This window comes from Ctenopharyngodon idella, chromosome 11 (genome assembly GCF_019924925.1).
Source record: "Ctenopharyngodon idella isolate HZGC_01 chromosome 11, HZGC01, whole genome shotgun sequence".
NCBI classification, from domain to species: domain Eukaryota; kingdom Metazoa; phylum Chordata; class Actinopteri; order Cypriniformes; family Xenocyprididae; genus Ctenopharyngodon; species Ctenopharyngodon idella.
The window spans coordinates 9,935,300-9,959,378 of record NC_067230.1 but is presented as its reverse complement, the minus strand read 5'-3'; the positions used below and the strand labels follow the sequence as shown (position 1 = coordinate 9,959,378).

Sequence of the window (24,079 nt, the reverse complement as noted above, 5' to 3'; positions counted from 1 at the left end):
AGGTTACACATGGAACCTGAACTGACTTTGGACAAAGCGGTCCAGATAGCGATGCAGTCTGAGCTCATTTAGACCCAAAATGCGAGCGGGGGAGCGGCTGCTGAAGTGAACGCGGTACAGCACGGACACCGGAAAGGCACGAAGTGCTTTACGGGACCACCAAATAAGGAAAAGGGTGGTGAGAGGAAACAAGCCATAGACTGCACATGCTGTAATCGCACACACACACACAGAATAACTGCCCCACACATAATAAGCGATGCAGGAGATGCAATAAACTGGGACATTTTGCCATTTCATGTAAAACGAAAAATGTCAAAGAGCTGGTGGGGTGTGACACAGAAACTTGTGATGCATTTTTCCTCGGGTCTGTGATGAATGAGTCTGCTTCTGAGGACAGGTGGTACATTACTCTGCCTATACAGGGCAGATCAGTCAAGTTTAAAATTGATACTGGGGCCGACATCACCATCATGTCTTTCTGTACATATGAGAGCGCCCTCCAACGTGAGAAGTCCTGGGGAAAAAGTGAGCTGTAAAAAAAGTGAGCTGTATGGGAAAATTCCTAGCAAATACTGAAAGTAAAGTGAAAATTTTTTTAATTTTGGGTTTTTGTTGTAGATGGGCCATTTGCTAACAATTTGCTCAGTCGAAGCACTGCTTGTAAGATGGGCCTGGTACAGAGGGTGGATGAAATCACAGACTACGATGATGTCTGGAGACACTGGCTTGCTCAAATGTGAACCAGTGAAAATTGAACTTCAGTCAGATGCCACTCCTTATAGTCTGGCCAGCCCTCGCAGAATTCCCTTTCCCCTGTTGCCTAAGGTAGAACAGGAGCTCAAAGCGCATGCAGTCCTTAGGGATAATCTCTGAAGTCACTGAACCAATGGAATGGTGCGCCCCAATGGTGCCCATAGTAAAAAAGAATGGTTCTGTCAGGATTTGTGTTGACCTCAAGCGTTTGAATCAGGCTGTAAAACGTGAGCGCTTTATTCTCCCAACATTAGAGGATATTGCCCCCAAACTCTCAGGAGCCTGTGTTTTTTATACTCTGGACGCATCCTCAAGGTTTTGGCAAATCCCTTTGGACCCAAGCTGCATGAATTTGACCACATTCATAACTCCAGTAGGACGGTTCTGTTTTAATAGACTACCATTTGGGGTATCTTCAGCACCTGAAATTTTCCAAAGAGAAATGAGCAGACTACTAACTGGACACAAAGGCACTGTAGTTGTCATGGATGACATACTTGTTTACGGCAAGGACCAAAGCGAGCATGACGAGAATCTTGAGGCTGTTTTGAGAATCATCAGAGAGTCAGGTCTGAAATTGAACCGTGATAAATGTCACTTTAACAAATCTGAGCTGCAGTATTTTGGCCACACAATTGGTCATGAAGGAATCAAGCCTGATGCAACCAAGGTAAAGGCAATCACTGATATGCCTAGTCCCACTAATGTGACAGAGCTTAGGCAAATTCTGGGAATGATTAATTATTTAGGCAAATTTGTGCCAGAGCTTTCCACGGAGCTCCAGTCAGTCACAGCTCTGCTGAAGAAGGATGCAATCTGGCTTTGGACAGAAGTCCACGAGCTGGCTCTGAACAAAGTAGAGTGCAAGTTAGCCACAGCTCCCGTTCTTGCATATTATGACCCTGCGAAACCCACTATAGTCAGTGCAGATGCGAGTAGTTTTGGGTTAGGAGCTGCCTTGCTCCAAGTTCACGGTGATGCAGCACGTGCCGTCGCATTCTGTTCCAGAACCTTGACTGAAGCGGAGCGCAGATATTCCCAAATCAAAAAGGAGTGCCTGGCAGGTGTGTGGGCATGTGAGCGTTTGGTCCGCAACCTTCAAGGCTTGGATGAATTTTGCCTGCAAACAGACCACAAACCTTTGGTCCCACTCATTAACTCCTATGATATTGATCATGCCCCATTACAATGTCAGCGTTACTGATGCACCTCATGCGCTTCAATGTAAAAGCAGTGCATGTCCCCGGTAAATGTTTGGTGGTGGCAGACACACTTTCTCGGAATCCTCTAAGAGGGCACTGCCACTCAGAGATGAAGGATGAGGTGAAGGCATATGTTGAAGCAGCCGTCACATCTAAAGAGGTGTCACAATCAAAGCTAGATGCCATTAGAAAGGACACAGAGGAAAATGCAGATCTCCAGGCAGTGATGAGCTCTCTCAACAAGGGTTGGCCTAAGCATATACTCTTCCAGCTGAGCGGCTATCATACCGCTAAAGCTTCCTTGTCTGTCATCAATGGGCTGCTCCTGTATGAGGACAGGATTGTCATTCCTGAGTCGATGAGGGAGGAGGTGTTAAGCCGAATTCATGAAGGCCATCAAGGCCTCTCCAAGTGCCATCAGAGAGCAAAGATGTCAGTTTGGTGGCCTGCAACAGGTAATAACATTAACAGGAGGGTCTTAATGTGCACCTTTTGTAGGCCCCACAAACCCACACAAAGGAAAGAACCTTTAATCACTACCTCCTTGCCTGCTGGTCCCCAGTGCAAAATTGCAGCAGATTTATGCGAGTTGAATGGTAAAACTTACTTGATAGTCGTAGACTATTACTCGCGTGACATCGAAATAGCCCATCTTCAAACACCATCCAGGTTCCAAGTTATCAGCAGACTGAAGTGCATGTTTGTAAGATCAGGAATTCCCAGGAAGCTAGTATCTGACAATGGCACACAGTTCACCTCTGCTGAATTTCATCAGTTCAGTACAGAGTACGATTTTCACCACACAACCTCAAGTCCTCATTTCCCCCAAGCCAATGGAGCTGCAGAGAGAGCAGTTCAAACTGCAAAACGGATTCTCAGCCAACCTGACCCTCATATGGCACTGATGTGCTACCGGGCAACACGCATTGCTGCAACTGGACTTAGCCCAACCCAGATAAGAGGAAAAACACCAGCCTCAACCCATTGATTACAAAGCCGTTGAGTGGAAGGATAAGGCTGCAAAGGAATCCTACAAGTTCTTCTATGACCGGAGACACCCCCACCGTGTTTTACCACAACTCCAAACTGGGGAGAAAGTTCTTGCTGAACTGGACAGTGAGAAAAGCTGGAAAACACCAGCTGTGGTGCTGAACAAAACATCTGAACCAAGAGCTTACATGGTGCAAACACAGAATGGAGCTGTCCTATGCAGGAACCGTAAACATCTGCAAGTGATGCCATTGCAACCAGATGCCACTGGGTGCAGTGAACCTCAAGGTGGGAAGAATTCAGGCCTTCCTGGTGCAGAAACTGAACTTTTAAAAACTCTTGTGGTTGCTCCTGCTGCACCTGTGAAGGCACCACCAGTCATAACTTTTAGTGGCAGAGTTGTGAAAACACCAAAACATTACTTAGACTAAAATCAGCTTACAGAGACTCATTGGAGTGTTGCTTTGTTCTATTGTTCTTGTTTTGGAAAACAAAAAGAGGGCAGAGGAAGAGAGAGATTTAAAATGACAAGAAATGTTATATATTGTTAATTTCTTTAATTGGTAAGAGAAAAAAAAAAGAAAACACAAAACAACCAAAGTAATGTAGTTTCATTGTGTTGCACTTGGTTATTGTGTTAAAAGAAAATATAATGTTCTTTTTCAAAAGGGAGGGAGATGTTGGCCAATCAAATTGTACCTGTATTGGCAGGGACTCCACCCTTATATATATAGGGGGAGCCCGATGAAAAGGGGCAGTATGTTTTATGCAGTTCACTGAATTGTCAAGCCCATGCAGTCTATGTTCATGAAACGCCGAATCCTTAAATGACGTTGTTGCCTCTCGTGACACCTAGTTCAATGCAAAGGGAGATATTTTCTTTTAAAGAATTCTCTGTTTAAGGACTACAACAAACGGCTGGTAGGGACTACAACAAGCTTCTTCCCGGGTTAGTGACATCACTAACCCTAGAATTTACATAAACCCTGCCCCTGAGAACACACAACAAAGGGGTGAGGCCATGTTATTGCAATACAGTACATAACACAAATGCAATAGCATGTCATAAAAGCAAGATGACAACATATGTTATAACCGTGATTAAACTAAACTATACCTGTTCTATCTTTATGCAGCATATATTCTCTGGCTCTGTGAGATCTTACAACAGTTCCCACAGGAGCAATTTATAGATTATCATGACAGAATATGCTAATCAATGACTTTAAGATAGTTAACTCCACATCAGGATTACATTAATTAAGCAACTAACCATTCAGAATAGTCCTATTGCATTCTACATGTTGTCACTTCTTCTTCAGTCTCTCCATCATTGTCCAACTTCGATTTGAACATTAAAGGCTGAACAGTTTATGACATTTTCAGTGAGTCTTCCTGAGGTAATTGTTGCTGCTAACACTACAGGTGCTGGTCATATAATTAGAATATCATCAAAAAGTTGATTTATTTCACTAATTCCATTCAAAAAGTGAAACTTGTATATTACAGGTGCTGGTCATATAATTAGAATATCATCAAAAAGTTGATGTATTTCACTAATTCCATTCAAAAAGTGAAACTTGTATATTATATTCATTCATTACACACAGACTGATATATTTCAAATGTTTATTTCTTCTAATTTTGATGATTATAACTGACAACTAAGGAAAATCCCAAATTCAGTATCTCAATAAATTAGAATATTACTTAAAACCAATACAAAGAAAGGATTTTTAGAAATCTTGGCCAACTGAAAAGTATGAACATGAAAAGTATGAGCATGTACAGCACTCAATACTTAGTTGGGGCTCCTTTTGCCTGAATTACTGCAGCAATGTGGCGTGGCATGGAGTTGATCAGTCTGTGGCACTGCTCAGGTGTTATAAGAGCCCAGGTTGCTCTGATAGTGGCCTTCAGCTCTTCTGCATTGTTGGGTCTGGCATATCGCATCTTCCTCTTCACAATACCCCATAGATTTTCTATGGGGTTAAGGTCAGGCGAGTTTGCTGGCCAATTAAGAACAGGGATACCATGGTCCTTAAACCAGATACTGGTAGCTTTGGCACTGTGTGCAGGTGCCAAGTCCTGTTGGAAAATGAAATCTGCATCTCCATAAAGTTGGTCAGCAGCAGGAAGCATGAAGTGCTCTAAAACTTCCTGGTATACGGCTGCGTTGACCTTGGACCTCAGAAAACACAATGGACCAACACCAGCAGATGACATGGCACCCCAAACCATCACTGACTGTGGAAACTTTACACTGGACCTCAAGCAACGTGGATTGTGTGCCTCTCCTCTCTTCCTCCAGACTCTGGGACCCTGATTTCCAAAGGAAATGCAAAATGTACTTTCATCAGAGAACATAACTTTGGACCACTCAGCAGCAGTCCAGTCCTTTTTGTCTTTAGCCCAGGCGAGACGCTTCTGACGCTGTCTGTTGTTCAAGAGTGGCTTGACACAAGGAATGAATGTGACAGCTGAAACCCATGTCTTGTATACGTCTGTGCGTAGTGGTTCTTGAAGCACTGACTCCAGCTGCAGTCCACTCTTTGTGAATCTCCCCCACATTTTTGAATGGGTTTTGTTTCACAATCCTCTCCAGGGTGCGGTTATCCCTATTGCTTGTACACTTTTTTCTACCACATCTTTTCCTTCCCTTCGCCTCTCTATTAATGTGCTTGGACACAGAGCTCTCTGAACAGCCAGCCTCTTTTGCAATGACCTTTTGTGTCTTGCCCTCCTTGTGCAAGGTGTCAATGGTCGTCTTTTGGACAATTGTCAAGTCAGCAGTCTTCCCCATGATTGTGTAGCCTACAGAACTAGACTGAGAGACCATTTAAAGGCCTTTGCAGGTGTTTTGAGTTAATTAGCTGATTAGAGTGTGGCACCAGGTGTCTTCAATATTGAACCTTTTCACAATATTCTAATTTTCTGAGATATTGAATTTGGGATTTTCCTTAGTTGTCAGTTATAATCATCAAAATTAAAAGAAATAAACATTTGAAATATATCAGTCTGTGTGTAATGAATGAATATAATATACAAGTTTCACTTTTTGAATGGAATAGTGAAATAAATCAACTTTTTGATGATATTCTAATTATATGACCAGCACCTGTATATATCGTTACCATGAAAAAAATGTCTATGTTAGAGACTTTGCTATATCGTATCGCAGTATGTATAAATATCGCACTATTGACACTTCAGAGTGATGAAATGCATGAATGTGAATATAAAGAGCGGGACGTGCTTGATGTTAAAAAGAGTTATAAGCGCAATATATCCTGAAAAGGAACTCGGTGCAGCACTCGTGCTGACTGGCACACTGCCAAAGTGCGTGCACAGAAACATGCCTCTCTCAGAAGGCGATCGTGAATTAGGGACGTGCTCGATGTTAAAGTGTTATTAAGCACAATAAGTAGGGGTGGGCGATAAACTGGTAGACACGATTAGCCGGTAGAAATTTGTCAACCGGTAGAGATTTTGGACTATCCTCTCTGTCGCGGTTACTCTCACGTGAGGTTGCTATGCTGCGTGGTCAAGAAAACGTATCATTTGCATGAGTTTTTAAGCATTGCGGTTTAAAAACAAGTGGTTTTAAACCGTTGAAGTGCAATTAGCAGTGAAAGACAACTCATTTCAGCATACGCGCGCGCTCTCTGACAGACTGTTTCTTAGCGCGACATGAAGCTGCTGCTCATAAAGCGTGTGAAGTCTGAACTGAGTGCTTTTTGCAGCCTAATTGGGCTTGAACCAGTGTTGCCAACTGCTTTCAACTGAAAGTAGCTAAAACTGGTAGCTAAATGTCACTAGATGACATCATAATGGCAAATTCATTGATCTATATAAATATGAATATAGATCAGTGAGCAAATAAGAATCTAGATAAGGTTTGTCCAAGAAGTTGCTAGATTTGTCCCTAAACTTTCGAAAAAAGTCTCAAAAGGGGCGGTGAAGTCACTAAATTCAGCATGTCCAATATGATAACTGTCATCTGCGTCTCCATTTATGTAGCATATCAACCAAACTTGCCTGGTCAATAAATCCATAAGATTACCTATTTTGATACTTTACTGATGCAATTATTAATTACAAAAAAACTGATTACTCGATTAATCACCAAAATAATCGGTTGAGTACTCGATTAACAAAATAATCAATACTTTTTAGGACCATTATTACATCATTTGTGTTTTGCTAATAAAAAAGTCACATTTACATGCTAAATTGTTTAATAAAATGCTTAGTGTATTGAAAGATTTCACTCAAAATTTCCAGTGTTTGTATTAAATTAGTCATGCATTGTCAGAAAAAAAATTGCAAAAAATTGTAGCTTGTCACTGGGGTAGTACCCTCAAAGGTACACCTCTGTACCCCTAAGAGTTGCATAATAGTACCTTAGGGTCCCCTTGAAGGGATAGTTCACCCAAAAATGAGTTTATCATAATTTACTCTCCCTCATGTCATTCCAAACCTGTATGACTTTCTTTTTTCTGCAGATATTTTGGATTTTTTTTTTTTTTTTTTTTTACCCTTACAATGGAACTCAAATAAAATGGTAACTAAAACTGTTTGGTTTTGGTTTCTATCTCTTTAGGGTACTAATATGCATTATTTAGTGGTAGCTAATAAACTGTAATGTGCCCTAGTGACAATTAGTGTATCATGTAAAATAATATTTTCATGGATTAAGCAATGAGAAAAGACTCCAACCTCTAATAAACCATATGTGTGAAGTAAAATACTATTTTCATAGATTAAGCAATGAGAAACGACTCCCACCTCTGATAAACCATATGTGTGAAGTCACACTGAGCGTGGGGTGTTAAGTTTTGTGTAAGTTTCTAAAATTAGGGCACAGCTCTTAGACATGGACATATATGTCTCCTTGGCAACATCATAACCACACCAGTTTTACTTACAGTATGCAAGAAAGAAAAAAAAAATCCCTGGCCACACACATAGATAACAACCACCAGAAATCTCCAAAGCTCCTACTCTGGACAATGCATACTGAAAATGTTTACTGAAACAGTGAACCAATGAGCAGACAACATCAACATCTCCTAGAAGCTATTGTCCTCCATGAACAGAGTACTTCAGTGATGTAATCTGCTGTTAGACTTGAATCACTGGTCTGTTACAGTATAGAGCTCATGGCACCCTCTCAACAAACATTATATGAGGTCTACTGCTTAGAAGTCTAGAGGCTGTGGCATGAGATGGATAAATGTACAGATAGATAGATAGATAGATAGATAGATAGATAGATAGATACTGATCTTTTTTTGTTCTGGCTCATGTGCACAGGTTAATTCATGATCATTATGTGATGGAAGTGTTGGCCTGTGTGTAGGCCACATATAATGTGGATGCTCAAAAACCACATCTGCATCCAAACACCTGTCTATTCTCCTTCTTACTCACAGGTAAATACAGTGTGCTTCATCATGTGATTCATTTGCCTCTGATTTCTCTGCAATATTCACTGATGCAAGGAGGCCCAGATGATTATAAAACACCGGTACTGCACTGCCAGGATTTATGCAGCTGATCATCTAAACTGCACAACGAAAATTACAAACAATGCTTAGATTATACTGCATGTTATTACAGTGACAAATGATCATTATTTATAAACAGCAGATGCGGATGCGATGAGAGAGATGCAGAGATGCGCCGCATACTGACACACAAGACAGCCTGATAGCTAACATACATTGAGCCCAAGCCATTAAATAATTATATGGCAATAACATTATTATTTTGTATAAACTGTGCAACCACTGTGATCAGATCAATTATGATGAAAATGAGAAGGTTTTGAGTAAATTACCTAAACACGGGCTGCTGTCTCTCTGTCTGCGATGATGTCGCTGTTCCTCGCTTTTCTCTGTTTCTTTGTGTATAAATCTTATTTTTGACCTTAATGAATATTATTTTATTTTAACATTTCACTTAAATGTTTGGCTTTGAATGAAAGCCCTCAATCTGCTCTGTATGTTGTCCAGTTACCGCAAGTGTACGATAAAGATGGACCGATCTATTCCTCAAATAGGGGCGCATGGACTGCATGCTGTTTACACACTACCAATAACACAATATAATTTAACGACAGTTTGGAATTGTTTATTGCCTATACAATTTATAAAATTACTGTTTAATTTCTACATGATTAAGAGGCATGCTTTCGCGTGTATGTTTACTGTTGATTGGCCATTATTCCCCACTGTAGAATACATGGACTCTTCCGGAGCGCACGGATTCTTAGCAACAAACCAATGTTTCCATCCGGGTTCTTATTCAGATGACTGATATTAGGAAGCTAATAATAAATATTATACATTTCCTGTTTCTAAGTAAATAAATAATCACATTTTTCCCATATAATGTTATTACATGAACCTAACATAGAAACCAATCTATTAACCAAATTTGATTTTTAAGCATTTTCCACTGTGTTAAGGCTACTGTGACATGCTTAATTAAATGGTCATGTGGCTTGTCCTTTGTCAACCTATTACTAATTTTGTAACATTGTTGTTTGAAAGATATTTTAATCGGACCATTTAGTCAAGTGAATTTGAATAAAGTGGCCAATTACTCTAGATAGCATAAATGTTGTACCAAAACACTAAAAAGTGTTTCATCACTGACGTTTATTTCGTGTGACCTCCGCTTGATGGCGCCACGACTTAACCGTTCGCTATTTCACATCTATTTTCTTTTGTTTGTGAGGATGTCACCAGTGCACCATTGTTTTTTTTTTTATTTATTTTTTTTTTTTTATGTTAATAAATCCATTCGCTTCAAAGGAAAGCATTTACCACAAGGGTCTGATGAAGATATCTTGAAGGATAAGGCTAACCAAACAGTTGATAGACCCCACTGACTTCCATGTTATGGAAATAAAATACTATAAGTCAATGGTGCCCATCAACTGTTTGGTTACCAACATTCTTCAAAATATCTTCTTTTGTTTTCAGCAGAACAAAGAAATTAATTCAGGTTTGGAACAACTGAGGGTGAGTAAATGATGACATAATTTTCATTTTAGGTGAACTATCCCTTTCACTGCAACTCTGTCTTTTCTGAAAATAAGTAAAAGATTTCTACAAGTTAGTATTGACAAGTTATCTCTCAGTGGGAATCAATAGCCTACATTCTCCCTGTGGTGGCCTTTGGAACCTCAGAGTGTCTTTTTGTTTTTCTCCACTGTTTTGCAAAGGTGATCTGTATTTACTTCTTCATTAACACATACTCTAACAGGAAGTATAACTATCTCAGTTGGTGGTAAGACAAAGACTCACTATGTTAATCTAGACTCACAAACAGGAAATGACTATGACTTCTCTGTGCTCCAGAGACACTAGTTGAAGAGCACTGTGGTTATCAACCAGTTTGAGAGTTTCCTTCTGTATGAACAAGGCGTGTGATGGCCCAGACAAAAGACCCGAACTTTGGGCAGTCAACAGGCACTAACTCTGCCCTTCAGAAACTGGACACATTAGCTAGCCGATTTTTTCACAAATATCGGAAAGGGAACCAGGAGAAAGGACTAGAGAATGAGGGGCCACATGTGTCAGAGTACACTGGCCTTTGGGATGCAGCAAGTAAGTCTAAGCCTTTTCAGATATATATATATATATATATATATATATATATATATATTTAATGTCTCATTATTATTATTATTATTATTATTATTATTAAGAAATGACCTAATGAGTGTTGTTTCAATGCACTTGAATCCTGCTTACTCTTGATATTAACTCACTGCATATGTAGAGTATCTCTGATTCATTTTCTCAGCCATTATAGATTGAAGGTTATAATGTGATGAAGGGTTTTCTTTTATTATTGTAATTAGCTGATGAGTGCAGAGTAAAATGTGTTAGCCTTATCTAAATGCATATATTTCTGTACACTCTGATTGTTGTCAGACTATTTGTGGTTTTAACAGGAAGAGATCATTTTGCTTCTCACAGCCAGCAAACAAACCTGAAGTTTCACTTTGGTGAAAAGTGGATGTTAAAAAATTACATCAAGTTTGCTACATGAAGCATTATCTTTCCTTTTAGTTTGTAGCAGATTTGATAGTAGGTTGCCTTGCACACAGCTATCACAGTGTACTTGATTTCTGTATTTCTCATCACAACACTCTCGGTTGCAGTGAAATTACAACATAATATTTAACCAAATTCACAACTGTTACATCTGACAAACACACAAATCTTATGTTCAGGTGGCAGGCTGCACCTCATGAAAGATATCATAAAAGTATGTTTGTTTTAGTTGGTTTTATGAAAACATTAATAATGTTGTCAAGTGGTGAGATGTGTAATGTTTTTCAGAACAGTTAGCAAATAAATGCATTGTAATGTTATTATCAGTCTGCCACATTTTTCTTTATTAATTTGTTGTTTACAAGTGTCAGATGAAATATACTTTCCATAATCTCTCTGGATAAAGTGTATAGGCCTACAGGAAATTGAGTGTAGCTAGAACCATGTCTTTGAATGATAAACCAGATTAAAAGATGGTTATTAAATTAAATGATTAGTCACTATAACAGCATCTCTGTTGCTGCAAACATGGACTGGCAAGAAATCATCCACATTTTTTCTATATTTAGTGCTCCTGTGCTATAATGTGTTTGCTTTTGTATTTTGCACCTTTAAAACTCTTTGGCTGAACTTTACTCAGTTTTGGCTAAACTTTTTATTAACATGAAATAGCCATGTAAACTCAATTCAAATACTCTGTGTAGCAGAAACCTATAAAGTGAATATCCAGCAAAGCAATTGATATATTTACATTCACTTGCTAGCAAAAGCACACACTCTTTAAATATTTTAATTTTTATGATGCCTAACATTTGGTGTTGGCAGAAAGTGCACTGACTCTACTGCCGTTTGATGTGTTTCCTGCCTTTTTTTTTTCATCTTGCTCAAAAACATAAATTCATAAATTCATATATTCTTGCCATCCAATCCCTTGCAAAGTATGCTGGAAGCTGGATACCCTCTGGCCAGGAGATGCTAACAGAATGATTCATATATATATATATATACAGTAACAATTTAAATGCCTTAGCTTCTGTTTTACAAATTGAAATTGATTGCACACATTAAATTTAAGTTAACAAAATGTTAAAGTTTTATTCCAAACAAAGCAATTTATTGTTTATCTTAAAATCATGCATTGAACAATCCTTTGTCAATTTTCTGTAATCTGTTCTGTTTAGTGAAGGAATACTTGGCAGAAGCCAAAGAAGATTTTTTGAAAAAATGGGAGTGTCCGCCACAGGTATGGGAGCTTTATTACTGTAAACATGAAAGTCAAAGTCCGTTTTCTCCAGCAGAATTAATTGTTGACTTCTGCCTTTGGATCTGCAGAGCACATCATGTCTGGATGACTTTGACAGGCTGAAAACTCTTGGGACTGGATCTTTTGGAAGAGTCATGCTAGTCAAGCACAGACAGTCAGCACAATACTATGCTATGAAGATTCTGGACAAGGAAAAAGTGAGTATACTCTATATCCTCCTGCAGGACCAAGCAATTGATATTTGTCTTCTGTAGAAGACATTTGTTTTTGTTAATTCCTCAGAGACATATTGTTTAATCCAGTCACGTCTCTTACATCCTGGAGATGCAGAATGTATATTATTCTGCAAATGTTTATTTTCAAATTCTCCAAGATTTTACAATAAAGACACTGATTCATTCAATGTCCTCTGAAGGGAACATCCACTGTTTAAAAAAAAAAAAAAAAAAAAAAATAGTTGTATCAACTAACTGCAAAAAAAAACACTAAGGTTGGTTAAAACTTTATAGTTATTGTCCGTGGTGTGAACTTCAATAAACTTGCATTTTGAAGTTAACCTGAGAATTAATATTGCACATTACTCATGCAAATATTACTAACTGTAGACCTTTCCACTAAACAATCTCAGCTTGCTTAATTTGTGTATAGCAGTGTTTCTCAAACTTTTTCTGGCATTCCCCACTTTGGAGGTAGGGAAGGGTTCCGAGCCCCACCTGTCCCCAGTCGCCCCAACAGAATGTTAATAAACTAGGCTTTAAGTTTTAACTGTTAAAATTTATTAAAATTTATTTTATTAACATAACATTTTAAAAACATAACAGCATTAAAAACTTCAAAATAGAGAAAATAAAAGTGCAATTATATTAACACTTTGCATTATAATTTATTATATATAAATTATAAATTAATATTCTAGCTAAGTTTTTTTACGCGACCCTTATTTTAGAACGTTTCCCCTTATTGTTTCCGTGGCGACGCGTCATGCTTGTCACGTCACACCACAGACACAATAATGGGCCGTTCACATAGAACGCGTCTTTGCGTCTAAAAACGCGAGACGCAGCGCTCAGGAATGATTTTTTAAAAAGCGCAGCGTCGAACGCGAGGGTCTCGAGACGCGCTTTTGAGGTGTGATGCAATAACAACAATAACGGAAATAATAGAAATAGGCAAACAGCAGAATTGATAGAAACGAGTTTTGACATGGAAAAAAAGAAAATAAGATAATAATGAGCGCCTCCTCCGCCATGTTGCCGTCACTAACACTGTATGACAGATGTAACGCTTTTGTTTCGTTTCTCCTTTTTTTATTCAAAATATTCACAAACTTGCTTATCATATCATCAACTATCTGATATTCCGATTCTCAAATATGTGTAAGTGAGTGTGTTTTGTCGTTTAAAACGTTAGTTTTGTCGTTTAAAAAATCTTAGTTTGCGCAGCTGTTCAGAGTCCTGTCAGTCGGATTTACAGCACGTGAATTCATCAATTTCTCCCGAAATCCATGTAAGTAAGTGGCCGGTGATCTGGGAGAAAAATAGAGTAAACTTTATAGTTACTTACACTATGTGTATCTGATATGAATAAAAGACGTCATTAAATTATATTTGAATTAATTGTTATTGCTGCTTCCATAGAAATCAATGTGTAGCCTACTTTACAAACTCTAAATGTATTGTTTTACTAGAACTTATGTATATTTAAATGTCCGAAACCTAAAATAAACATTATGTTGTTGAAAACACTGCATAGTTGTGATAAATGACAAGCGCTGCTGAGCGAGTCTGTCTCTGGCTCTGCACCAGCCAAAGCGCGAAAGCACAGTTTGAATCTGGTAGTTAAGTGACGTCACTGAACGTTCTAAATCCCATATGTGGGACCGTGCCGCTCAAAAGGTTAATAGAGATGGGCACAAAAATGACCAAATTTCCTCTCGTTTGTCGCGAGACTTGTATATTCCCCACCAGTGGGGCGTGCCCCACACTTTGAGAAACGCTGGTGTATAGTCAGTGGCACAAACTCAAAGGTTATATAGGGACCAAATCAACCATAAAGAATTTAATCATTAAAATTGAAGAAACTTTACCAAATTAAGGGAACACTAATCACCCTAATGGTGACTTGACACAAAACATTTTGAACAACATTTATCATTAGCTCTGTTTATTATAAAACAATAAATAGATCTAAAACATACATTAATTCTGAATAACAAATATTTACATTTGCTCAAAAGTCCCCATGCTTTAACAAGTTTTTCAAGATTATTATGGGTGATCAGTGATCATCAAACTGAGTATGTTCAGAAGCCTTCTCACTAAACTTGACATAATTGCCCGGTTTCACAGAAAAGGTTTAAGCCTAGTCCCAGTATAAATGTTACAAACTAAAATCGATGGACACTTTACTATCCCATGAGGCCGCGGAAGAGGATTTTTGAATGGCAGTGAAGTGACGCAAATGACACTGGTAGGTCACATGACAGTAATAAAATGACAGATGTAGTACGTCCAAAGTTCATTCATACTCCCCGAGCGTACTTTTTAATGGTCGAGAAAGTAAGTTTAAATTCAAATGTAGTACCTAATCAGACAGTATATGATTTCGGACTCACCGTTTATGGTTATATCGTTATTTCCTGTGTTTTCTATCTGTTTCCTTGATTGTCGTGGTTTCATTTGTTGTCATAGTTACTCATTGTTTGATTGATTACATCCACCTGCTCCTTGTTTAGTTAGCCTAGCATCATTATCTCTTGTGTATGGCCCTCAGCTTGTCCAGTTATTTGTCTTGTGTTGTTGATGTTTTCATGTGTTTCTCCTGCGATCTTCTTCATTGTTTCTCTTGTGGATTATCGTCTTTGTTTTTGTTTATAATAACAGTGCTGCATTTAGATCCCTCCTCATCTCATTTTGCTTGACCGGCCGAAACAAAAATGAGCATGTTTTTTTTTTTTTTACATACATACTTGTACTCAATTTCCTACAGAGTCCTGATGTTCTCTATAGAGAATTTTTTTTTGTGTTTCTTAAACATTGAATTTGCTTGATTATCATTTTGGAATTTCAGGAATTTCAAAAACAGGTCAAATGTCACAGTTTAAATTGAGTCTGGCTGGTCTAGACCTTGTTTCATGTGTCAGAATGTAATGTAAAATGGTTCAAATTATTTACAGAGCAGAGAGGAAACTGAAACTTCCTCTGCTGACAGGATCAAACCACAGTGAGCTATGTTGTTTCCACTGATGAGTGTCACGTAATCAGACTGTTTGAGTGGCCATTTACACAACACCATTTTCAACTAAAAACAGAAAACTTTTTATGTGTTTTAGCCGTTCATTTACGCGACAGTGGCGTTTTGGGGGCCTGAAAATGCAAACTTTTAAAAATGTGTTTCAAAATGCAAGCTTTTGAAAAAGATACCATTATCATCTCCATGTAAACTACAAAAACAAGAATTTGTGAAAACGATGACATGCGCATGTGTCTATAGGAGCGTAGTGTTCCTTTACAAAGTGACATCGCCTTCTACTGGCCTGGCTTGAATAATACAGAGTTTCTAGTCATTTTAGAGGATCCATGTGAATAAGGATCATTTTAACAATGTTGCCATCTGTATGCAAAAAAAGTACATTGTTGTCATGTGTCTTATGACACTAAAACACTGTTATAACACATTGCTGAAAGGATTGAGCTGGCAAAAGGGGTCAAATACAATGCATGCTTGCTCATGTGTATGTGACTCCGATCTGACAAGTAAGAAGAAAAAGCAAAATGTGTTGTGAATGAATGACTATTATGGGTAAGAGTAATCATGTCTGGATCCAGCTGCTTTTTCTTCTTGAATTTAAATGGCAAACAGTCACTGTAAAAATCAGCATTTTTAAACCACAAGTATTACTTTGCTTGATGTTGTTTTTACTTGGAAATACAACAAGGCTAAAGTTGTCTTGTTTTATTTTTCCAAAACATTTATGTAGCTAATGAGAATCCATTAAATTTAACATCTTGAGAAAATTCAGTTTTCTTAAAAGGGAATTGTTTTTGTTTGTTTTTTTCTCGATAATTGTCGATAAAAATCTTCTTGATATTGGCCTTATACTTTATCACTATAGTATAATTTAAGCAACCAATTAGGTTTATTAAATAAGAAAGAAAAAGAATTTTACAGAATTTTACAATATATTTTGGGACTAGAAATGTATCCCCCTTGTACATTAAACTATTATAATAAAAAAATTTTTTTTTTAATCCCTGCTTTTGGTGATTTTTCAGGTGGTGAAGCTCAAACAGGTAGAACACACATTAAACGAGAAGAAAATATTACAAGCAGTGTCCTTTCCTTTCCTTGTGAAGCTGGAATGCGCTTTTAAGGTAAAGGAGCAATTTATATTGAGAAGAAAGACAATGTCGAAGTGTGCATTTGTTGGAAGTGAGATCATTGGCAGGGCTAAAGCTACTGCAAAAATGCAATGCTATTACATAAAAACAGAAATTAATTGCATTTCAGAGCATTAAGGTTTTCATGTTAAATAATTAATCCCTTAACAGGATAATTCAAATTTATACATGGTCATGGAATATATCCAAGGCGGTGAGATGTTCTCACATCTGAGACGGATTGGAAGATTCAGGTGAACAGCTTAAAAACTAGTTAATAAAAACTCTTTATTATGTGCTTTTAGCCCTCTTCCTTTCTTTATAAGTGAAATAACAATGATTTTTTTCCTTATAGTGAACAGAATGCACGTTTCTATGCTGCTCAGATTGTTCTGACGTTCGAGTATCTTCATACTCTAGACCTCATCTACAGGGACCTAAAACCTGAAAACTTGCTCATTGATCATCAGGGATACATCCAGGTGTGCCAGTCATTTGGCTGCTGGTCTTCCGATAAAATGTTACCTTCACTTTGGTCTTGTTTTCATACATTATTTTAATTGTCTTCATCCATAACTCTTATATTTGAATGTGATTAAGGTAACAGACTTTGGCTTTGCCAAACGAGTCAAAGGCAGAACTTGGACATTGTGCGGTACGCCAGAGTACCTGGCACCCGAGATCATTCTCAGCAAGGTAAGAAAGCACAGCAATAGTTCTTGTTCATTTAGAAGTTCAATGAGATCTCAGCGTTTTCTCTTTTACTTTGTTAGGGCTACAACAAAGCTGTTGACTGGTGGGCGATGGGTGTTCTGATCTATGAAATGGCTGCGGGATATCCACCTTTCTTCGCTGATCAACCAATTCAGATATATGAGAAAATCGTATCTGGCAAGGTCAGAAGAATTTCACAATTTCAAGAAATAAAAAAATACATCAGTGTGTTTAACACTGAAAAATTGCTAAATAATCCTTTATAGATTCCTAAGTTTTGTGAAGAAAATGTGATTGGCAAAATGTATTATTCTGGGTAGCTGCCAGGATCTTACTTTGCTCATAGCTAAAGTGTTCTGAGGGGCTGTTTGCACATTTTTAGCACAATTTTTTTCAGTAATTGTCAGTAGAAATCCGTCTTGGTGTTGGTCCTATATCTATACTATATCACAACTTCTATTTATTTTACTCTAATTGGATTGCTTCATCAGTTTTGCTAAGTTCTGTCAAACTAAGGCTGGAAAACACGGTGAATGTGATTTCACTAAGTACAACATGTTCCTAGATCAACATCTTTGTTGACCCTGGAATAACATTCAATCAACCAATCAGATTTGAGGAACAGGTTTGCAGTTTATGTCAAGTTTAAGCTTACAACCGGGGCTTCTACATCAGTGTTATTCACCTATTGTTTCCCTCTGTTTTTAGGGATAACTTATGGGTAGGGTTAGGTTTAAGGATAGGGTAAGGACTATGTTTTTGGACAGGAATGTTGTTTCAGGATCAACAAAATATGTCTTACTTTGCAAAATCACGGCAACCAGAATACACTGCAGGACTTTTAAAATCTGAAAAGACTTATGCAGAAATGGGTGCCTCATTGCTAGATGATGCATGACAAATGGTAACAATATGTGTTTTAAAAACATATTTGATATATACTCTGAGTGGATAAGAATCATAAAATCATAAACTGTGCCCATTTTGAAAGCTGCACCCTTCGGAGGTCACATTTGCTGTCTACATACGTCATTGAGAATGTCTCATTTCAGAAAAATAACCACTATAAAATTCCTACATTTCTGAAATGAAGCAGCCTCAAAGACTTATGCGGCTGACAAATGCAACCTTCGGAGGGTGCAGCCTTCGAAAGACACAGCAGTAGCCACAGCAAATCTACACACTAGGTCTGAATTTCAGCAACTAGTGTTGTCTAATCCAGACTGTAAATTGGGGGGGAAATCTGGGCAAAATTCATGTAGTGTATTCCAGATTTTAGCTATTTAATTACACCGCATGCCTAAAACCCCTGCAAACCTCAATGCAAAAAATTACTAACAGTCAGAGAGATCCTCAGAGTCTTCTGTTTAGCTAAACAATAGTGTTTTTGTGCTATTCACAGTCTATGTCTGTCACAGAGATGTTTGATTGATTTCTCAGGACACTCATTTCATATCTGTCAGACAGAAGGGACATTTTAGTCATTTAATTTCAAAAATGGTTACAAAACCTTTATACTGCAACTATATACATTTTTTTTTCTTAAAGGAATAGTTCACCCAACACCCAAAAAATTAAAATTATCCCATAATTTACTCACCCTCAAGCCATCCTAGGTGTATATTACTTTGTTCTTTCAGCTAAACACAATCACAGTTATATTAAATAATATCCTGGCTCTTCCCAGCTTTGTAATGGCATTGAATATAGTGCCCAAGTTTTTGAAGCTCCAAAAAGCGCATCAATCCATCATAAAAGTAATCCATACGACTCCAGTGCGTTCACAAGAGAGTCCAGTTCCGGTGGAAGGGAGACCTCTGGCCCGACGTAAGGCATAGACGTACTAGCGTAAGCTTAGGTGAGAACTGATGACCACGGAAGCATGGAGGATAGCTTAAAACAAAACAAGAAGTTTTAAAGAAAAATGTAGGAGCATGTTGATATAAGAGAAGAGGAGCTATGTCATATGTCGGGTCAGAGGTCACCCTTCCACCGGAACTGGACTCTCTCGTGAACGTCCTCAGTGTTCGAGTGTATATAGTTTATAAAGTTTTAAATGTGGATAATTTCTCACAAAAACTTTTCACTTCACTTCAGAATGCATTTATTAGCCCACTGGAGTCGTATGGATTACTTTTATGATGGATGGATGCACTTTTTGGAGCTTCAAAAACTCAGGCACTATTCAATGCCATTACAAAGCTAGGAAGAGCCAGGATATTTTTTAATATAACTCTGATTGTCTTCGGCTGAAAGAAGAAAGTCATATACACCTAGGATGGCTTGAGGGTGGGTAAATTATGGGATAATTTTCATTTTTGGGTTACCTATCCCTTTAATCAGTATTAAAAACAACATATATTTAGTTAAAAATTTTTAATGAGGTTAAAGGGTTAGTTCACCCAAAAATGAAAATTCTGTCATTAATTACTCACCCTCATGTCGTTCCACACCCATAAGACCTTCATCTTTGGAACACAAATTAATTTTTGATAAAATCCGATGGCTCAGTGAGGCCTCCATTGCCAGCAAGATAATTAACACTTTCAGATCCCCAGAAAGCTACTAAAGACATATTTAAAACAGTTTATGTGACTACAGTGGTTCAACCTTAATGTTATGAAGCGACGAGAATACATTTTTTGCACCAGAAAAACAAAATGACGACTTTATTCACCAATATCTAGTGATGGGCGATTTCAAAATCGCTTCATGAAGCTTCGAAGCTTTACAAATCTTTTGTTTTGAATCAGTGGTTCAGAGCATCAAACTGCCAAAGTCACGCCCCTCAGTGGTGAATAGGGCTGTGACATAACCGCATTACTGCATCACCGCGGTAACGAGATGCCTATCGCGATGTTGAGGTAATCACCGTCATCACCGCACTTTTTTATGTATTTTATTTATTTATATATTTATTTTTGCTGGTGAAAGTTACAGGAGTGCTTATGTTGTGTGTGATATGAACTATAACCACAATAATCATTGTTTATCATAATTCACTGTCTTCTGTCCTATGTTCAAGTGCTTCTGGAGAAAAAAACAGCTTCGTGCAAAGGGGAGCAACAGTCCAAACATATGGGGGATTTATTTTGTGCATGTGTCTGATTATTATTAATTAACTGCTAGGTTCCAGTACTTGTGATTTCTACAGATAATGTTCAACTAAAATATATTGTTAGACCAACAATATCTTATCAAATAATTAACGTTCACACCCGACGTTCTTGGTTTTCTTCCTATTTATTAAATCCAGGCAATTGGTTGATAAAACATTGATTAAAATTAAGATACAATTTATACAAAATGAAATTCACTTTAAAGAAAGGCTTGCTACAAAACAAAACTTAATGAAGTGGTCAAAATCATGTCTGACCCACTGCATGTCTCCCGACATATTGCGCATCTTATTAGCCTATCTTAGTCATGCTGTTCACTGTTCATAATCAACATAAATGATTATAAATTAAACAAATTAAAAACTAATATTAGGCTATAGTCTAATATTTAAACAAAAATATGAAACCAAATAGGCTACGTTTTGTTTTTTTGACCCTCTGGCCGACGAACTCGCCGGCGCGTTCTGATGGATTTTTCCTTAAGACAGCTGAAACAACTTAAAATAAGCCTACTCCGTCATTTTTGACGATACAGATTAGTGCAAGACATCATTACAAACTACAAGTGGTCTACTTTTATTTGTATACACTCACAATAAAAACAAAACCTTCTGCTTTTGTAAAATAAAAATTGCCTTTTATCTGTCTTTGAATCTTTCTGAAACGTCTAAAAAATTAAAACTCAGCGAATAATTATCACACAAACATGAAACATACGTCTAAAGAAAGCTTGAAATGTCTACTTTTAAATAAATCAGTTCACATTTAAAATAAATAGGCTACTTATTGTATAGGCGTAATTTGAGGGTGGGACGTGTCTCGATCTCGCGGCACACACGGATGTAAAAGAAAGAAATATCTCAATTCGATAAGAAGTTCGTTGGTCTGTGTTAAGAGGCGATCTCTCGCTGGAATTAGTTGTTTTTGCTCGTTGCCACTGCCCGCTGTTATCAGTTCTCTTGGCGCTCATGCACAATGCGCAGTCTGTATACAGACGATCGAGCGCTTCATTCTGGTAAAAGCACAAAACAAAATGCACACAAACATGTCTTTGCTCTTGATATACACTGATGAACACTTTTGGTTTTAATGAGGACGTTTGGACTGCGGTTAACCGCCAAACCACGGGATTCGTTGCTTCATCACCGTGGTAAGAAAAGGAAAAAAAACCCATACCGTCACAGCCCTAGTAGTGAACCATTGAAATTTCGAAACACTTTTGATGTAACGAAGCCTTGTTTACTGAAATCACGTGACTTTGGCAGTTTGATATTACAGTCACCTTTACAGTAATTTGTTTTTCTTCTATGGACCATGTGAATAGATTTATTTTAAGATCAATTTTTATATATGCTGTAGAGATCATGCTGTACAATTTTGGGACCAATTATTTCGACATTGAATAAAAGAAAATTATTAACTTTGCCTTTTAATGTCCAAATCTAAGTGTCAAGTGTCATCAGTAGCCTATTTATGTAGGTTATGTGAACAATTTTACTTCCCCACAAGCCCTAGGATGCAAATGTAGGCTACCTACTATGTAGTAGGCTATGTTAAAGCATTTTAGTTGGTGTTAGAAGCCTGTTGTACACGTGCCAAACCACTGATTCGAAACAAAAGATTTGTAAAGCTTCGATGCTTCATGAAGCAGTGTTTTGAAATCACCCATCACTAGATATTGTTGAATAAAGTTTTTTTTGTTTGTTTGTTTTTTGGTGCACAAAAAGTATTCTCGTTGCTTCATAACATTAAGGTTGAACAACTGTAACCACATGAACTGTTTTAAATACGTCTTTAGTAGCTTTCTGGGGATCTGAAAGTGTTAATTATCTTGCTGGCAATGGAGGCCTCACTGAGCCATCGGATTTTATCAGAAATATCTTAATTTTTGTTCCGGCGATGAACAAAGGTCTTACGGGTGTGGAACGAAATGAGGGTGAGTAGACATAATTTTCATTTCTGGGTGAACTAACCCTTTAATTAGGTTCTAGAGATGTTTTCAACATTTGCTGACTTCTACAACAATGCATGGGTGAATTTTAACATAATTAGTGATTGGATAAATATCAAACTTTCAGATGTGAATATTTGATTTCCACAGGTACGATTCCCCTCTCACTTCAGTTCAGACCTGAAGGATCTTCTGCGCAATCTGCTGCAGGTGGACCTCACAAAGCGCTTTGGCAATTTGAAAAATGGAGTCAGTGACATCAAAAACCACAGATGGTTTGCTACGACAGACTGGATTGCAATCTATGAGAAGAAGGTGTGTCCTCTTGTTCTTTAACACCTGCAGGTTTCAAGTTTTTGATTGGTTCTTGAGAACTACTTTTGCATTCTGGTTTATTTCTTCATGAATTTTACAGGTTGACGCTCCAATCATACCAAAGTGCAGAGGGCCCGGAGACACAAGTAACTTTGATGATTATGACGAGGAAGACATACGGGTGTCTGTCACAGAGAAATGTATAAAGGAGTTCTTGGAGTTCTAGGGCATCTGTAAAAGCTTTAGTAGGAGTTCCTGGGTCTTGTTCTGGTCTTCTTATTCTTTTTTTTCTTTTTCTTTTTTTTTTTCAATTTATGATTACATTTAATATTTTTACTTGAATATGTTAATTAATTTATTTTTACCCACTTTATGGAATACTGCTCCATTTCCCCCCTGTCTGTTACACATTAAAGAAAAGTATAAAGAAAATGTTCAGTATTATGTAATATGTGAAAGAAGCAGAAAGATTTATGTGATGGATAGGTTTAGGGATAGGGTGTGTGTGTGTGTGTGTGTGTGTGTGTGTGTGTGTGTGTGTGTGTGTGTGTGTGTGTGTGTGATATCTGTAGAATGTGTATATGCTGAAGAAAGCCTGTGGCTGTTCAGAAATATGAAAAGATAAATAAAGTACAATGTAAAAATGTATACAGCTCAATCATGTGATCTTGATATTCCATTTGAAGTCTTACACTGCTCTGAAATTGTGACCAAAAAAAAAAAAAAACTCTACAGTAATTTGTTTTTCTTCTATGGACCATGTGAATAGATTAATTTTAAAAGAAATGTTTATATATGCTGTAGAGATCATGCTGTACAATTTTGGGACCAATTATTTTGACACTGAATAAAAGAAAATGATTTATTTTGCCTTTTAATGTCCAATGCTAAGTGTCATTTGTCTATGAGTATCCTATTTATGTAGGTTATGTGCAGTGCTTTGGCGGGTTGAATATAATTTCAGCTTACAGCCTAATAAAAGGTACCCAAGCTCCTCGTAGCACAAAATTGCAATCCGATCACAATTCGTTATCGATTAACTTGCAGTTAGTGAAGGCGGGATCGGCGGAATCGCGTTGAAGGACACGCAACAGAAGCGCTCTCTTGCGTGTGCTCTCTCTCTCTCTGTCGCGCGCGCGCGCGATCATTTCTCCTTGCGCCTGAATAGTCAAATACACGCACACACAGATGTCAAAATGTTCATCGTGTAGAGTATCTCGCGTGAATACAGTCGGTAATGGCTTAAGTGTACGTAAACAGGTTGGTAAAAACTGGATATGTGTCAGTATATTACATGCATTCAGCAGCCCAATTAAA

At 37.7% G+C, this 24,079-nt stretch overlaps 2 protein-coding genes across 4 annotated transcripts in view; one reads left to right on the top strand and one right to left on the bottom strand.

The window, feature by feature from the left end:
• The window catches only part of ttll7 (tubulin tyrosine ligase-like family, member 7), a 115,361-nt gene extending 106,386 nt beyond the window's left edge, over nt 1–8,975 (bottom strand). For all 3 annotated transcript variants that reach the window (XM_051912397.1, XM_051912396.1, XM_051912400.1), the window contains exon 1: nt 8,791–8,975. The gene's annotated coding sequence lies outside the window, so the exon portion shown is untranslated. The remainder of the gene's footprint in view (nt 1–8,790) is intronic.
• Nucleotides 8,976–10,286: 1,311 nt separating this feature from the next.
• On the top strand, nt 10,287–23,640 carry prkacba (protein kinase, cAMP-dependent, catalytic, beta a). Its single transcript, XM_051912401.1, has 10 exons — nt 10,287–10,567; nt 12,202–12,263; nt 12,353–12,481; nt 16,559–16,657; nt 16,835–16,917; nt 17,019–17,145; nt 17,264–17,359; nt 17,437–17,559; nt 22,598–22,762; nt 22,863–23,640. Exons 1-10 carry the CDS (start codon nt 10,390–10,392, stop codon nt 22,986–22,988), a joined length of 1,188 nt encoding a protein of 395 aa, XP_051768361.1. The 5' UTR covers nt 10,287–10,389; the 3' UTR covers nt 22,989–23,640.
• The last annotated feature ends 439 nt before the right edge of the window (nt 23,641–24,079 follow it).